Source organism: Sparus aurata, chromosome 4 (assembly GCF_900880675.1).
Source record: "Sparus aurata chromosome 4, fSpaAur1.1, whole genome shotgun sequence".
NCBI lineage: Eukaryota > Metazoa > Chordata > Actinopteri > Spariformes > Sparidae > Sparus > Sparus aurata.
Window position 1 is genome coordinate 16,067,096 of NC_044190.1, and position 17,502 is coordinate 16,084,597.

At 42.7% G+C, this 17,502-nt stretch overlaps 1 protein-coding gene across 2 annotated transcripts in view; it reads left to right on the forward strand.

Annotated features, from left to right (window-relative positions):
• The first annotated feature begins 5,572 nt into the window (after window positions 1-5,572).
• lrp4 (low density lipoprotein receptor-related protein 4) overlaps window positions 5,573-17,502 on the forward strand; it is a 131,491-nt gene continuing 119,561 nt past the window's right edge. For both annotated transcript variants that reach the window (XM_030414467.1, XM_030414468.1), the window contains exon 1: window positions 5,573-5,940. In XM_030414467.1, coding sequence (XP_030270327.1) covers window positions 5,880-5,940 — 61 coding nt within the window. In that variant the 5' untranslated portion in view covers window positions 5,573-5,879. The remainder of the gene's footprint in view (window positions 5,941-17,502) is intronic.

Genomic DNA, 17,502 nt, shown 5'->3' on the forward strand with positions numbered 1-17,502 from the left:
TTCAAGCAATAAAAAACAACATGTCTATTGCCAGTTTAAATGAAGCTGTCTTGAACTGATCGACTTAGATCTACGTATTTATTTTTAGTGTTACGTTAAAAGGGGTATTGTGTGATGTGCTGGATAATGTTTGCACTCACAGAATGTGCGTGAAGTCACACAGTCTTTTGGACTGTCGCAGAACTAAATGCACAGTTCAGCAGCACTTAACAACTCAAACAAATTGTCCACAGGCTTGTACGAGCAACCAAGAGAGACGGGGAAGGTCTCTCACAAATTGTTAAATGGACCCCATTTAATGCAGTTGTGTTACCGTAATTACAACTATTAATAATCACAATGGGATGTTCATTGAAAATCCAACCTCATAAAGCTGCTGAGCTGCATACCTTCAAATCAAACAGCCATATCGATGCCTTCTTCCTCCTGCCCTGTTTAATTTTTTTTTTTTTTTCTGGGCTCAGCTTCCTGACAACATGCAGCTCAAGAATGCAATACTTTCTAACAAGTGACCCGGATGTCCGACTGTCCTCGAATGCACCGACAATGAGAATTCTACTGATGATCCTTTGAAAACGATTACGCACCGTTAAAGTAACTTTTGCACGAAATAAATACAATAGATTCGTCCCAGTGCTAGATAATCTATCCAAAACAAGCTTCAAGTCTTTGCAAGAAGATGAAACAAATGGAAACAAATGGCTGACTGGAATGTAGGAAGTCAGTCCGGAAACCTGACTGGCAAGAATGTAAATTAAAACGTATTTGTGTTTAAACCATGCAAAACCACATGTATGGTCCCATAAAATTGGCAGGATTATTTTTGGCATCATCCAAGTGTCAATTTCATACAAACATGTGACTCCTGTTTCGTGTTACTACGGTGCTATAAATGTCCATTGACTTGTATGTGTGTGTGAGAGGGTTTGTGTGTAGGTGTGAGCAAGAAAGATGCTCAGGAAATTCAAGAGATCCTGTGTTAATCTCGGAGAGGAATGTTCATATAAGCAAGCTGCGGCGATGGAAGGTCATATGTTTCACACACACAAACACACACTTACGCACACGCACAAACATATCCTATGCACGAGAGATTAAAAATAAACTTCCAACACCTGCCTGATCTTCTATCTGTAGTGGCCTCCCCTCTCCCAGCACACTTCTTTATTTGTCAACGGAAGCTAAAGCGATAAGCCCACAGCTGTTCTCCCAGCACCTACGAACACACACACACACACACACACACACACACACACATGCACAAACACTCACACACAGTTATTCTGACAGCCATATGTTGCACTGGCCAAAAGGTGTCAGATACCAGCGGTGTACAAAGAGACAGAGAGTATAAAAGTCAGAGGAGTGGTGTGACTTTTTGGCGCTTTAAGTGATAAGGTTCCTCTATGAGACTGCTGAATCAATGTCTACTAGAGCATGCAAAGTCATTCTCAGTGTGTGTGTTTGTGTGTGTGTGTGTGTGTTTGTGTGTGTGTGTGTGTGTGTGTGTGTGTGTGTGTGTGTGTGTGTGTGGGACGAGTCCAAGACCTGAGCGAAAGCCCTCGGTGCCGCACAGACAGGCTCCTGGCCCGCTGTGGGCACATTAATCACAGGTTATAATTAAATGTCTCCATCTCTTCACCCAGAGACAAGATGGGAGCTGAAAGGGGCCACAGCTGTTATCCGCTCGAACTGCAGCCAGGCCGGACGCCCAGAGTTCAACCCGTCCAGGTCCTGATCCTGGATCAGCTTACCACTCAGTCACCGCTAACGTATTGCACAGAGGGGAGATATGTGAAACTCTTCCTGTCTTTATATTCATTCTCCACATTCTCCGAAAGCTTCAAGTTTGGGCTCTGTTGGCTTTGGTGAAAATATATATTTAAGTCTATTACTTTTGATATTCCTATAGGAGTTTACGGTTACTTAGTAGTGTATTTTTGTATACAACCTGAGTTTCTACCCGTAATTAACGGCCACACTCAGAGATTGCCCGCGGTGAGAGCCGTCCGGCTGCATCACACCACCTCCTCAGTTGTTCCCCAACAACTCTTTTGCGTGTCTTTGCAGTGTCAAGTGACACAAATGGGAATACCAGTGCACCTTCTGAATAGCCTCTCCTCAGATGCATTCATGGTGCTGCACTCACTTTTTGTGAAAGAAGTATTGAGAAAAGAATGAGAATAAGGCAGCTGAAAAGCTCTGCCTTACCTGACCATTCACTGCATAAAGGAGGTATGGTTGTGGGAACCGTCTGTTTCCAAAAGTTACACAAATAGCTGGATGCAGCCTCCTGAGTTAGTCATGGGAAAGACTGTTACATGGTCAGGAGAGCACTTTGTTTACATGCAGTAAATAGATATGAGACCTGATCTTCTGTTGCATTTTCGACAGAGTGACTGCAGTTGTGTTTGCATCCCCCAGTGGCAGAACCCACTGTGTGTAAAGATGGACGACATGACAGCTACCCCATAAGTGAAGAAAAAAAAAAAAAAGTGTAAAAAAGTGATCGCTCCACTGGTGGCTGGCTGCACTATAGGGCCCTTTTATATGGCATAGGCACTCCCGCTCAGTGTCAGCAGATGGGACATTGGCCAAACAAAAACTCTAAGTACGTATCGATTACATTTTTCCCGAACATTTTTAGATTTAAGTCATTTTCGGCCATTATTCTTACACCCATGTGTGCTTAAGAGTTAACTTCTCAGATAAGTTTGATTTAATGAGTTATTTGATGCTGCAAAGGGGGAAGTAAAACATCATGACTGACAGCTGAGCACTGCTTGTGATTGAGTCGGGCAGGGGTGTGAGCGGATTTCATCCCGTGGCTTCAACCCCCCCGATCGGCGCTAAACGGACTCTGGCTCTAAATGACGTGACCAGTATAAAAGGGCAGCACTGATGTCTGTTGCTGAAGGAGCTGCCCAGTGCTGTGAAAGTGACCTGCAGGGGGTGGGACTCCTGCAAAAGCAGAGATGACTGATTGTCCATCATCTTGCTCTCTCCTACCACCTGCACTGGGTCAAGAGGGCATCCCAGGATGGAGCTGGCCTTCTTGATAAGTTTATCAAGTCTCCTCCTGTCTGCTGCCGAGATGCTGCTGCTCCAGCAGACTACTCCATAGAAAACGGCTGGTGTCACACAGCCACAACACAGAGTCATAGAAAGAAGTCAGGAGTTCCCCCTGCACTCTTTTGGCTTCATTTTCTTACATTTGGAATAAGTGTAGATTGGTGTGATTTTGAGTTTAACACTGGGACCTTTATCATTTAAACTGCACTTGCATTACAATCTGTGATTGCAGTCTTCAAATCAACCAAGACTTGAATATTACAAATCATATTTTTGAGGTATTCTTCCCTTACATTTTCCATTCATAAAATATTCATAATGTACACTCTCAGATGGTGTCTATAGCTCTTCATTTTTGAGCTAATTATGCCCTTGTGAATGATACCCTTACAGCTTCTTTCACAAAATTATTCCTCTTTTGGGATCACACTCGCAGGAATATAGAGGAAATGTTTGATGACTGAAAACATTATTTATATCAGAAAACAGAAGATTCTTCAGTGTATTTAAAGAATTTTTCTTCGGACCGGAGAAGTTTTTTTCTTGACGCATTGTTCATCAAAATGCACGGTATCAAATCACAAAGAAGTGATGGTGCACACCACTTTTATTGGAATGAAATCGAATACTCTGATGGATGCTCCATGGGAGAGTGGAGGGGGAGCGTGTGCTGAATGATGATGTCCTGTTTAGAGATGAGGGAGCTCAGATCCTAACTAAAGCTGCCTCATAATTAGAAAGTGGGGTCCAAAGCCTCCTTTCCGGGGAACGAGGATGGACATAAATACGGAGACTCGGGAGCAGTGCACATGCTGGATGTTCGTTCTTCATTTTATAAAGATAAAAAAATAGATTCTTTGCTTAAGATTATATTTCAGTAGCTTATTATACCCATATTGATTCAGAATGGTACATTTATCTCACTTTGTGTCATGCAAATATCACAGCAAACCTTGATGCATATCATAATAAATCCTATATGAATACCAGCCAGACAATTACGTACTCATTATTCTTTTCAGTAGCCAAATACGACCACAGACAACAACAAATCATTATACGTAATCATTTAACAATGGCAACATTATTCAGACTGCAGGCAGTAAAGCTGTATTGTGATTTGTGAAATCAGATCTTTTGTTTTTGACTGCAGCCAACTATGATATCATGGTTGGTCAAGGCTTGGCTGGAAACTTACTTTCCTAGACACGGCCTGAATGCTCTGAAATTTGCATTGACATCAAAACCACACTGAAGATTCCACTCCACACAACTCATTGTCTCTGTACACCCAAACACAACCGTCAGTGCTGTTCTCCTTTTTTCTTGCTACCTCTGCCAGGACTCTCTACACTTTGGCACAGGAGCAAAAACATAATGAATGTCAGGTTTAGATGACACAAAAGTAACACAAATGTCACAATAACTTAAGACAGCATTGCTGCAAGTCTGTTGTGAAGATGTCAGAGTCAGTTTGGGGCTTTTCTTTTCTGTCCACAGAAACAGTCATCAGTCATCCTTCTAAGTGAGATTATGGTGACTTTATATGATATGACATTCCAATATAATGTTCCCGTTGCAGAGTCTTTTGTCTTAATTACTGAATATAAAGTGATTTAATTGACGATAAATTGTTTTATGTCCAGTGTCTGAATCCCGATCAATTCTAATAGGATTTTGCGGTGTGTGTCTCACAGTTAATGAGTTTATAGCGACTTTTTGGACTGGACTAAATTAAACTGGTGTAACTAGGCTATACCATCCCTTTTGGAACATCTTGTGATCCTGGGGAAACAATCATATGTCCAATGTGACCTTTTTGGACTTAATTACATTCTAATGCGACCATAATTTCCCTCCGGTAACTTTTTTTAAAAATTTTTTTGTAAATCTGTGGCACTGAATAATGACTGTGTAATGACCTCATCTCTTGGTCATTACACCCCACTGTGGAAACCACTGCTCTGTCATTTGCCTCCATTGACTTAAGTGACAACAGAAGCTTTTTCCTTCTCCTCCTTCTCTTCCCTTAACCCACATTGTGACAGAAAGAAAGGCAGAATGAGAGAGGAGGGGGTGGAAGAAGTTATTTTTCCTCCATACGGTTGGGAGAGGCACAAACAGTTTACTCATGGCTCCATATGCTGTCTGAATTTATGCTTTGATTTGCTGACCACCGGCCTCCTTTTTTTAAAAAAAAAAAACACGCTGTAATTTAAGATATGACACAACGAAGGCAGGGATTTTGGACGAGTCTACTTCTCGCGGGATAGGGAAGCAAGCACGGATGATTAGGAGTCATAACGTTAAAACTCAAAGAACATTTAAAGTTTTAGTGTTTGGTTTGTATCTTTGTAACAACTACCATTGAAATGTTTGTCCTTGTTGCTCATTTATGCTCAGGGCATCTTAGAAATACCGCGGTGGACGCAGCCAGCTCCCCCGCGGCTTGCGTTTGGTACGGCCCACAGCTCCTTTTGGTGGCTACAGCGTAGGGAACCGGAGCACAACATGTTGGAGACCGTGGCTGAGCTGAAGCCCTCAGAGTTAACTTTTTAATCCCGGGTTTGTCGCGTTATCACACACAAGAGGAGGAGGCGGAGGAGGTCGGGGAGAGAAAAGGGGCTAACAAGTCAGTCATGGTATGAGGTTAGCATGAAAGCCGGAGCGTCTTTCTTGCAACTGAAGCCCGTTGATATTTAACTGAGAGGAGGAGAAGAACAAGAACAAGAACAAGAAAAAGAAGCAGAAGAGGGAAAGGGGGAAAAGGGAAGCCCGGGAGAAGCGAGAGAAAAGCGGGGTACAAGATGCAGCCGGCCGCGGTGCTGTGGGGCTCCCTGGTAACTTTGCTGCTCAGCCAGACTCCAGGTAAGAAAATGTCCGTTTAAAAAACGCCGCAAAGTGGAGTTGGAAACTGCATGTGAGCGTGTTTTTGGAGGAGGTGTACGGAGGTATTTTCGCACCGCCGGTGTTTGTCGGTGGTGTGTGTGTGTGTTTTTCTTTTCTTTTTGTGTGTGTGTGTTTAAATTCGCTCCTTATAAGCTCCGTGAAACGGTTTTTGACTCACGTATCCAGCCATTTCCAGTCAGCAGCCAAGTTTCCCCTTGTTAGAAAGTGCAATTAAGGTGGTTAAAATAGAAACTGTAGTGGAAAGTGTGTCTGAGTGCGAGTGTTGTGTGTGTGTGTGTGTGTTTTACAGCTTGTTTGACAGCATGCTTGTTGAAGCGCAATATATTTTATTGATTTGACTTGTGAAAAATGCTGCTTTTGATTCTTATATGAGCACTTTTTATACTTTTTTTTTTTTTTGCTGTCTTGAAGCTTTATTGGCAGTACCCTACTCATCCTGTTATCCCAGGATATAGAAGTGTTAAATTTTGTAATACATTGATCTGTGATGATGTGGGTGTAATTACAGAAGATCTTTGAGGTAGTTTTTCTTGTTACATGCATGCAGGTCGGGCTGTATGTAGTACAGTTTGAGGGATGTATGCATGTGCCTGATGTTCTGTCAGGTCTCCACCTTGAGGCACAATGCCATGAGTCCTGGCTGATGTTGGGGGAAAAAAAACCCAAATCTTAGATCCGTGTGATCGCTGTTTCAAACTGTAGCTTGTCTTCCATGCTTAGAAGCTCAGAATGCGATGTGAACTGCAAGAAAGAGCGTTCGAGATGGATTGGGTGCTCTTGCATGCTTTATAAGATGATAGGAAGTTCTTAACAGTTACTTAAAAAGATGCACCTTTATCTCTGTCAGATACGACTGACGAGTATGCCATTGCTTTTATTGTCCAAGCTTTCAAAAAAAGTAAACCAAGCACGCTGCTCTTGGCTATGATTGCAGGTGAACAGTGTTGGTTATCTGTGATAACCTACATCCTGCCCCCCCTCTTAAGTCCTTGCGACCTGAGCAGCACTTGTAATAGGTCTGAGTGATTTCCACCACCCCCTTCCTATGTTTTCTCTCACACCTTGTATTTACAACATGTTAGAACAGCCGCTGGAATGTAAGGACCCCACGGACGCTATTTCTAAACACACACACACACACACACACACACACACACACACACACACACTCGCTAGGCTAAGCACCATGCATACACACAATGGTACATGCAGGTGCTGTGCCCTCTGACATGATAGGAAAAGATTTAACCAGCACTCTATCTGTTAATTGGCTAGTTCGATCTCAAAAGGAGGTTGCTGTAATTGTGACAACTCCTAAATGTCACCAGGAGACTGTCTCCAAAATGTCAGCCAGATAAGATTCGATATCCAATTGAAAACAAAAGCCCCTTTGGATGATCCACATCCTATTTATAGTTGGCTCTTTCTTCCATTCAGATGTAGTTATCAATGTCCCCCCCGGCCTCCCCTCTTTATCTGGGGGGGGGCGTTCTTTTGATTACGGACTTGTTCCGTCATAAACCAATTAAGTCTGCCAGGCCTGTATCATGTCTTGAACACGTCGTTGACTTTTGTGCACGAATGTGAGCCGCTGCTGTTGGCCTTTTCCTGCATGACACACAACATACAGATCAACCGATGCTGGTTGTTTAGGGTTAGTGCTTTATTCACTGTCTCATTCCAGTTTTCTGTGAAGGATCTTTTAATTTATACCAGGAATTCCAAATAAAACATTGTGTACAAATTCCTCTCAGAGTTTTATTTTAGTCAGGGTGGAAAAGCCTCTGAAATAGCGTTTAAAACCTTGTGACACTGACACTCAGACTCTCACAAATGGCATTATTTCAAGGCTAGTGGCTCTTAAAGACGGGATCTCAAACCACAGCTATCCAGTGGTTCGGAAACTTTGAAAACCAGCATAGATATATATATGTCTTTGAAGAATCAATTGCCTAAATAAAATGCTCAAAGCAAAAGTGACATATTGACCCAACCCTCCATGAAAAGATTAATAAAGGTTGGTAACGACTTTAATTTCTGAGCTGTGTACAGTGAATGGCATTATAGAGGACAGCCGCAAGTCCAAGCTGACAGTAGATGACCCGAGGCTACGATTTTGTGTGTGTGTGTGTGTGTGTGTGTGTGTGTGTGTGTGTGTGTGTGTGTGTGTGTGTGTGTGTGTGTGTGTGTGTGTGTGTGTGTGTGTGTGTGTGTGTGTCCAACATGTGTAAGAGGTCAAAATGCCTTCTCAGCCAAGTCTACTGGCCTCGCAGTAATGGGCTGGGTTGGACTAATGGTGTGTTGGAGAGTGTTTTATACAGTTTAATGATGTCATCTGGGACAGGACGACCCCTCTCCCACTCCCATGATCCCCACTGAACCCTCCTCATTTACTAATCAACTATTGATTGGGCTCACAGGTTAAATTAGAACCTCTAGTATTGTTTCACGGAAGGCATCGCTGCATTTTAGATCACATTTGTATGTACGGTAAAGCATAATTGACAGATAAATCCATAATCCGCCAGGGATGGGATCAAAATTTCGTCTTGCATGATGATCCTGCAAAACTCAGCAGGACTAAACCGAGACAAGGCTGCTGTACGAATCTGACAGCTTGGCAACTGTCCAAAAAACTCCTTCCTTGAGCAGGGTTGGTTGGTTAGAGCTGCTGCAGCCAGACAAAGAAGAAGAAAAGACTGAGGATGATGACAGTAAAACACAAAGAAAATAGGTGGGCCGCAACTTGTCACTATTTACATCATAAAAATGTCGATCATAGCTTCCGTGAAATCAAGGCTACATCTTCCAATTGCTTGTTCTGTCCAACCTCCAAAATCCAAAGGTGTTCTATTCAGATAATTCTCATTGATTATCAAGCAGCGGCACATCATCACATTCATTTTAGATGCGTAAAGTGGTGAATGTTTGGTATTTTCACTTGATACATGAGTGAGTGAATGCGTTTCTAGCAGTGTGTTGAGGCTGAAGGTCACTTCAACTGAAATAAAGAGTTGCTTACGTCGAACGTTAAACACAAATGTACTCTGAAATGTGGAAGGCTCCTTGATCACATAACATTAAATGAAAAAATAAAATGTTTATATTTTTTATACTAAAGGTGTCTATAACTGTGAGGGTGAGGTACTGAAAACGTAAATGCGTAAACTCTGAAGTAGTGTCAACAGTGGACAGTAGGAGTACAAAGCGGGCTGAAAAGAGGAGGTAGAGAATTTGGCCCTGTGCCCTTCCCTGCTGCCTGTATCCCCTCCTCGGATTGATTAGTTCCCCGACATTGCCCTCCTCATCCTCGACTAACACACACTCACACGCTCATTCGCCATTAGCCTGCAGGCTTGGTTTTGCGTACCCAGCAAGTATTACTATATTAATGTATGACTTTGTCTTGCAAAATCGCTTCAACACCACTTTTGATTAAGTGTCCACAGAGTAATTGTGTTGGTATTAATGGTGTTGCAATGTTGATATTACTGAATAACTCAGCTTACAGACAGATTTATTGCTCGCCATGAGTTGTTTTTGGTACTGATTCCACCGTGCAGCAGGCGACGGTACTTACTTCAACAGAGAAAGGTTGTTTTGAAGGATGTGTCCGTGGCTCAAGGCCGATGAAACGGGACTCCTTTGTCTGTACTCCTGGCAGGGTTTGATTGTTTTGGCATAAATGCACATTTACCTTCCAATCAGGCAACTTTCTTGTCGAGGCTGGAGCTGTTCAAGAGCTACAGGGGGAGGATGGGGGTGAAAGTTTCATAAATGGATCTGAGACTGAAGTTGATGTGTTGGATGAGTGCATGTGATTTTTGTATCCCGACTGCATGTGTGTGTGCCCTCCTCTGGTCTAGCTGGTTAGGTTGGTGTCAGCCAGGCTTTTGCTTTCACCAGGGGAAGGCAGACTGGGCCACCTGATACCCCCACTGTGCTTTGTGTGTCTCTGCTGACGGGATGGAATTGCACCTCCAAGGTAGCAGTGGGGGTAACCTATGATTGCTTGATTCGAAGTCCCCCCCCCCCCCCCCCCTCCAACATTCCCATATGGATAAATGTCAAACCTCAAACCCCCTCCCCCTGCCGCTCCTCTCCTCATGTTCCTCTACCTTCCTATAAATCACCTGGCTCTCTCCTTGCAAGGCCAGCCTCCTTTGCGAGAGACCCCCGGGCGGGCTCTCGTCTTTGGGGTCGTGTCTGATTTCAGAACATGATGCCACTGCCCCTGGGCCCATTTCAATTATGTTCACAGTGCTAATATATGTCACAGATGTCTGTTTTGAGAGCGCATAAGCAAGCAAACAAAGTCTACTATTGGCAGCCCTTAGTGTGGTAAGCAGCAGTTGGCGGTTATGATCCACTTGTAGAAGTCTGTAATTTTATATTATATTACAGTGTTTTTGCTGCACCTAGCACACTACAAGGATGACGAGAGATTTCCACCAATGTGCTTCATTTATTTAAATGGTTGTTTGAGGGAATTTAATGTGAAGCTTAGCTTCTTGTTCCTGACCAAAAGAAAGCCCAAATGATTAATATGCATTTTAACATCTGCCCCAAGCCCCCAGGAAGTGCGCTGGGCTTTGAGGATACTTTGACGTAGTGGCCTAACTGTGTAATTACAACATTGTGTGACGCACAGGGGCCCAAAAAGGCTTTCCCTATAACATTATCTTTTGAAAGAAGCAGCTGTAAAATGGTGGATACATTTCATGAGGTATCACAACCCCAGCAAAGTGACTAATTTTACTGTCAGATTTAGATTCATTTGGTCAGATAGCATTTGGAAAGTCAAGAAGAGCTGCATAATATAAGCCAATTCAAGCTAGTGGAGGGTTAAAGTGAAACTCTCGCCAAAAAGCAACCAAGGCTTTATTTGTGATTGAATATGAGTCAAACCTTCATGTAAATGCATAATTACGAAGAAAGAGGCACTTTTAAGATTTACCGTAGTTTTGTTTTCGGGCAAGCTAATTTTCAATGGGGTGTGGGGGCATTTTTACACTAGCATCAAAATCGCTATTTTTAAAACACAAAGAAGGCTCGACACAACATGAAACTTTGCTCATAGTATCACCAGGGTCTCTACACATGAACACGAGCATTGAAAACATTGTTTGTGTATACAGAGTTTACAGAGAACTCGGGGATCGACACTTTTTGTCTGCCATGACGATGGCGCGCCAGAGATCCAGCTCCAAAGGTGAGTAGGTCTAAAACCCTCTTTTTAGTAAACTCTGCGTACACAGACAATGTTCTCAATGCTCGTGTTCATGTATAGAGACCCTGGTGATACTACGAGCAAAGTTTCATGTTGTGTCGAGCCTTCTTAGTGTTTCAAAAATAGCGATTTTGATGCTAGCGTGCCAGTGCCCCATGCACTCCATTGAAATTTAGCTTGCCTGAAAACGAAACTACGATAAATCTTAAGTGCCTCTTTCGTAGTATTCATGCTTTTACACAAAGGTTTGACTCATATTCAATCACAAATAAAGCCTTGGTTGCTTTTTGGCGAGAGTTTCACTTTAAAACCTGAAGCTCTCCTTCCAAAGTCTATAGAATGCATACTTTATGGGCCACGCAATGAGAAAGATTCAGTTAATTTTATACTAAGGAAATCTATTTAGGCTTCATGCACTACTGTGCAACTTTCATCTGGGCCCCTGCTTAATACATTCATAATCTGGTCATAGACACCTGATGGAAATTAGCCTCCCAAAATAACTCTTTGTCATTTTCAGTTTTTCTTTTGATTAATCAGTATTGGGCCAGTGGACAGCTGTGGCTCAGGTTGTAGAGGTCGCAATTAATTGTAGGCTTGGTGGTTTGATCTCTCTTCCTGTCCACATGGCAAAGTGTTCTGGAGCAAGACACTAAACCCCAAATTGCTCCCAAAGGGAGAGCAATTGGCCAACGGTGTGTGAGTGTGAGGGTGAATGAGAGACAAAGTGGTATATCAATGCAGTGCATTCTCACCTGAAGCTGAAAACACAAGCAAAACTTTTTCATTAAACCATCTATGACAAAATTATTAGTTTGACTTGAATAAAGATTTGTTGTCTTTCCCATTAGTTTTGTGTAACCTCAGGTAACACAAAAGACTTGCTCACAGGGTCACAGATTTTGTCAAATGACATCACCAGTACAAGTGTACTTTGATATTGTTACTTTTTACTGTTACAGTAAAATTTTTGCAATATGAAATTCAGGACATGTCACCACGGAGGTTTGGTGTCAAAAGAGACGTTTGTCGGTTTTTAGGCCACATAGTATGAATCTGAGTTCCTTGGGGGTTGCAGATTATTGGAGACTGTAATAAACTCTGGTTCTCTGTCTCAGCGGGGGTCTGCTGTAGAGGACAGAAAGATAAGCAGGGCTGGAGACATGCTGTCTGAGCACAAGCGGGGGGGGGGGGGGGAGGCAGGGACACAAAGGCATTTTGAAGGACACACACTTGTACAGATCCATAGTAACTCAATTCTTCTGAGGCATCAGTCCTCTCTCTGTGACGTGGTGGTGGGGGGCATCTGCAGGAACGTTAATGAAATTCTGGAAAATTTAGAAGAAGACATCAGTGAGAAATGATCGTGGCTGTTGTGATGAAAGGTCTCTTCACATCCTGGAATTCGGTTTCAGCCATGCATTAAGAATAAGCCACTTATTCTTGTGTATTGTCTCGGTAACCAAGACATCATGGGATCCTCTTTGCAGACAAAAGGAAGACATTTGTCTGATGCCAGTGTCTGTATGGGTCCAGTCTTAATTGAGTGGTGACTAGGAATTTGTACAGCCATATCTTCAGCGTGTCTAATGGCTGAAACTTCACAGTGGGCAACATACATAAACATATGGTTGGGAAATGACTTTTGTCTGTGGGCAATTGAAACATCTGAACAATTTTTCAATGAAAGACAGTTGTCGCCATGTCATCTGTAGAGGAGGGGAGGGGTCCAATCAATCTTGCAAATGAATAGCCAATTCAGAAAGTTTCTTTTTTTTTGATGAATAGCAATTAATCATATGAATATTCCTCTGTTGGATGATAATTGCTTTACTGATGAACCTTCTATCAGATGGAAGATTATTTCTTGTAGACATCATGACATTTGGTTGTCAGGATGTTCTTAAATTGTAAAGATTGTGAGCAAATGAATAGAGGAAAGCTTCGAAGGAAGTATTCTACTTCTATTTTTTTTTTTGATTGCCAAATGAAATTCCATGAGAGATCCAAACCAACAATTGATTTATCCTTCAAATTATTGCCTGCGTAGCCAAAGCCTGATATAACTTCCACATCTGTGCCTTAGACCTGTATTGTTGTCATAAAACACATCATCATGGCACCGGAGGACATGTTCCTTCCTTATCATGAACATGACCACTGTAGATTAATCCAACAAGTGCTTAACGTTTTTAGTTTTGACCTGTTCGAGTAATGTTAAAGAAAAAAAAACAACAGTACCCAGCTGCTTATAGGATATGAGTAATTACAGAGACGGGGAAAGAAAGGCTTCCTTACTAACTCGACATGACCTCATTCACTGTGTGTGTGTGTGTGTGTGTGTGTGTGCGTGTGTGTGTGCGCGCGCATGTGTGCGTGCGCTTGCGGGAGATGAAGCCTTTCCTGCTAACTGCTGTCAGAGTTGTGACTCCATTTTTTTTTTCTCCACACTACAGTTTACATCTTCAGCCCACTAATTGGTTAAACACACACACACACACACACACACACACACACACACACACACTCATATACCACCTGCTTCGATTGAAAGCAGTTACAATCATGGCGAAAAAAAGTTTAAAACAATTGAGGCGATGGCATGACAAGCAAGAAGCATATTTTGTGACATTTGTTTGCTGCTTGCTGTGGCTCTGCAAACTTCTCAGGGCCACCTTTCAAGGCTACAGGATATTGGGTATTTGATCCTCATATCTCTTTTTTTCTAGATGTTTTTTCAGGTATTTTTCATTCTTATTTTGCCACACAGCTGCCTTTTATTCTCATGTCAGGATGTTTTCCTTCTTTTTCTGTTTTTCTGATCATATCTTTGTTCTTCTCATGCTTAGCTCCTTAAACTCTTTCAGGTTGCTTATGGTCACAATCTTTAACCTTCCTGCCCACCCTCTCTGTTCACCAGTGGGGGTCCTGCAGATGGGGGCCTGCAGCTGTCTCATAGATCACCTCCAAAAGGTAGCTGAATGAAGGTTCCTCACCTCCTTCAACATGCCTATATGCAGGCATGAATGCAACAGCCTGCTCAGCCATATGTTCAGGAACACACACAAACACACACAGCTTCCAGTTCAGTCATCAGATAAGATTAGAGTGTGATATGATTTGACTGAGACCCCACACACACTTTCTCCCAAACAAGCACTAGTGAGTGTTGAATCCTGTAACACATCAACTAATCATGTCCGTGCATTTACACTGTTAGCTGTAGACTTGAGTTGCAGCTTAGAACCTTGATGTGCCAATGTAGTGAAAAACAAACAAGTCCTGTAGTTCTCCAACATCAAATGCTCAAACATGGAATAAATTCACTGAGTAATGGGTAGCTTTGAATAGAGCCAATCACTCTCTCTCTTTTATTTTGCACCTAATTGGCAGAACTGGGTTTATGAAGTGAATCAAACAATCAATCAGTGTTGCCCTTCCCTCCCACACCTCCCTAAAACTATACAACTGCAAGGAAGCACCTGCTGTGTATCTGATGTCCCTCTAGCTGCTGAAACCAGTAGGGGCCAGGCTATAGCACCTACAGAATTAAAAACACATGCAAAGAAATCTCAGACACAATCACAAAAATCTGCTTTAATGTGACAATCATTGTTTCCACTCAACAGTCCAAACATGCTGGATTTCAATATGTAAAACAGAGAATTGTTTCACCACTGAAAGTACAACAAACAGGAGTGCAATAAAATGTCTGTCCTTGCAGAAAATATCATGTTTCAAGAGACTGTGTCTTTTGCTCTGGCACCTCATGTTTTTGAAGCAGTTGCTTATTTATTGGGTGGTAGGGTAAAATGCACGTATGCACTGTAATAATTTTCTAATCATTATGCTTTTGTAATCTGTTATACATTTGCCTGATGTTTGTTTTACATTTTAAACTACAACAGGATCTGACTTGACTGCATCAACCCTGATCCCTCCAGAGTATTTTCTGTATGTCTAAACCTTTGCCACTCAGCTTTGTCTGGTTATTTCTCCTATGTCTTGTTGTAAAGTCACATTCCAGAACACATTTAAGGTCTTATGAAACTGTGCTATGAAACTATTCCATGAAACAAAATCCTATGCATAAAACTGAAGCATACGTAACGTAGCCTACTTCCATAGTAGTGCCAAGTTCATGATATCAATAGAGAGTGTTATGCCTCAGGTATAGATTTAAATAGAAATTGGGACATAACATACCATACCATATGTAACTAACTGCTAGCTAGCAAACTTTAAAATAACCCAATTTTCACATTAATCATCTCCAAGTATAGCCGATGCACACACATCTACACACACACGGGCAGCCGAGACTTCCTCGAGGCTCTTATGATCTCAGAGTGCCTTTGCCCTTCTAGAGTGACATCTCTCACTTTTGTCTCCTCGAAACTGACGCACAGTGATGTCACCTGAAAGTGTGAGAGCTGAAACTTGACTCTCAACACAGACACACAAACAAACACATGAGGCTTGACCTGAGAGGGTGCACTTGGAGCTAGTTTATGATGCAGGTGAAACACTGTTTGTCATCATTCATACTTCGAGGAAGGGGGAATGTTTCTCTCCCACCTTCCCTCTCTGTCATGTCTTCATGCTTATTCTTCCTCATTCACGCTACTCTTTCTTCTTCACCATTTTCTTTCAACAGACCCTTACCCTACAGACACTAACCCAGCCAGGCTTGTGATGAAGGAAATGGAGGTGGACGTTGTGGAGGTGATGAGGGTCTTTATTATACAAACAGTAAAGAGCTTTGGAGGCCCCATTGAGGTCTGGAGCTGGAATGGGGACGCGACTGAAAGCGCTTGCACTCCCTAATGAACTCGAGTGGCCCATAGAAGCGGGGCCTTTTCACAGAAGCCAAGGAGGACAAAGTGTCAAAACAAGCCCAGCCCCTCTTCGTTCACAGGGGCTAAACGCCGCCTTTTGACTCTGTGGAGTGTGGGCATCTGAAGGGGAGGCCATGAGGAGAAAGCAGGGGGAGGCAGAATGTACTTGTTAAAACAATGGCCTCTTAAATCAAGCACCCCTCCTTGCCTCTCTTCTTCTCCTTAGCTTCTCTGCTCCCGCCTCGCTAACCCCCTCCTTGTATAGCCTCAACTTCCAATTAGACCTACTCTTGCACAAGCAGTTGAAAGCCTCGTATATCGCAGGGGCCTCAAAGGAAAAGCTTTGGAGTTGTGTCTCTGTAGCAGTGTTGCCTCTATGAAAGGTCTTAGTATTCAGAGGAGAGCCCTGTTTGGGCTCCTAAAAGCACTTAATCTGCCACTGGGGACTTGTGTACCATCATGTCCCCTTCATTCGCTGCCTCTACACTCCCTTCTTCCCTCTTTCTGAGCCACTCCACCCCCTCCATTCCTTGTCTCTCCCTCTATGTCCCACCCTCAGCCGAAACTCTTTCTTCAGTTTGTGACCCCTCCGTTGCTCCTCCATGCTTGGCTGCTCGCGGGTCCGGGACAGGAGCCTTGCAGAGCCGAGGCCCAAGCGCTTGCTGCCTCCCTCCTCTTAGTTGTTTAGCCATGGATGAAAAGCGGAGACAAATATGTCTGTGGTTCAAAGTCCATCCCGGCAATTACAGTGACTGATTAAAGAGTTGGCCTACACAGGCAGCTATGTATAATACTACAACTCCCACTCAGTGTTTCGTAACAGCACCTTCAGAATAGAACTGAGCTCAGCAGCGCCTGATAAGGGCCCATGGCTGGCTGAGTCCTCTGTTTACGGTGCAGTGATTGAGAGCTGGTGCCATAAAAGGGGGGCACTATTGTTTTATGGCCAGAGTTTATAATAAGCAGAGCCGACAGTGTTGTTAATTTATAACTGTGACCTAAACTGACAAACAGACCAGACTACTGAGAACTGTAAAGAGTGAAATCAGTTAGTGATAACTAAGTTCATCACCAATCAATAATTTCTCAAATAGTAGTTTTTAACCCTAACCCTCTTTTACCCGTGTTAGAACATTAGAATTCCATATTCTTTTACAACGTGTGTGAAGCTAGTCAGTTTAAAATCGCTATTTTGGTGTAATTTGTGACATTTTCTACGCAAAATGACTAATCGATGAATTTAAAATAACAACTGGTAAATAAAGACTCATTAGACCAGCCAGAATGCTGTAAAGGTCCTTGTGTCTTCAACACGCAATGTCATCATGCTTTCGCCTCTCGCCACATAACAACAACATCAGTCTAGCAGCACTGGATCTCTGCGTTACAAACAAAGCTCTTTTGTTTGGTGTTGTTTATCTGCAAAGTTGTACTTGGATGTTTGATTTACGT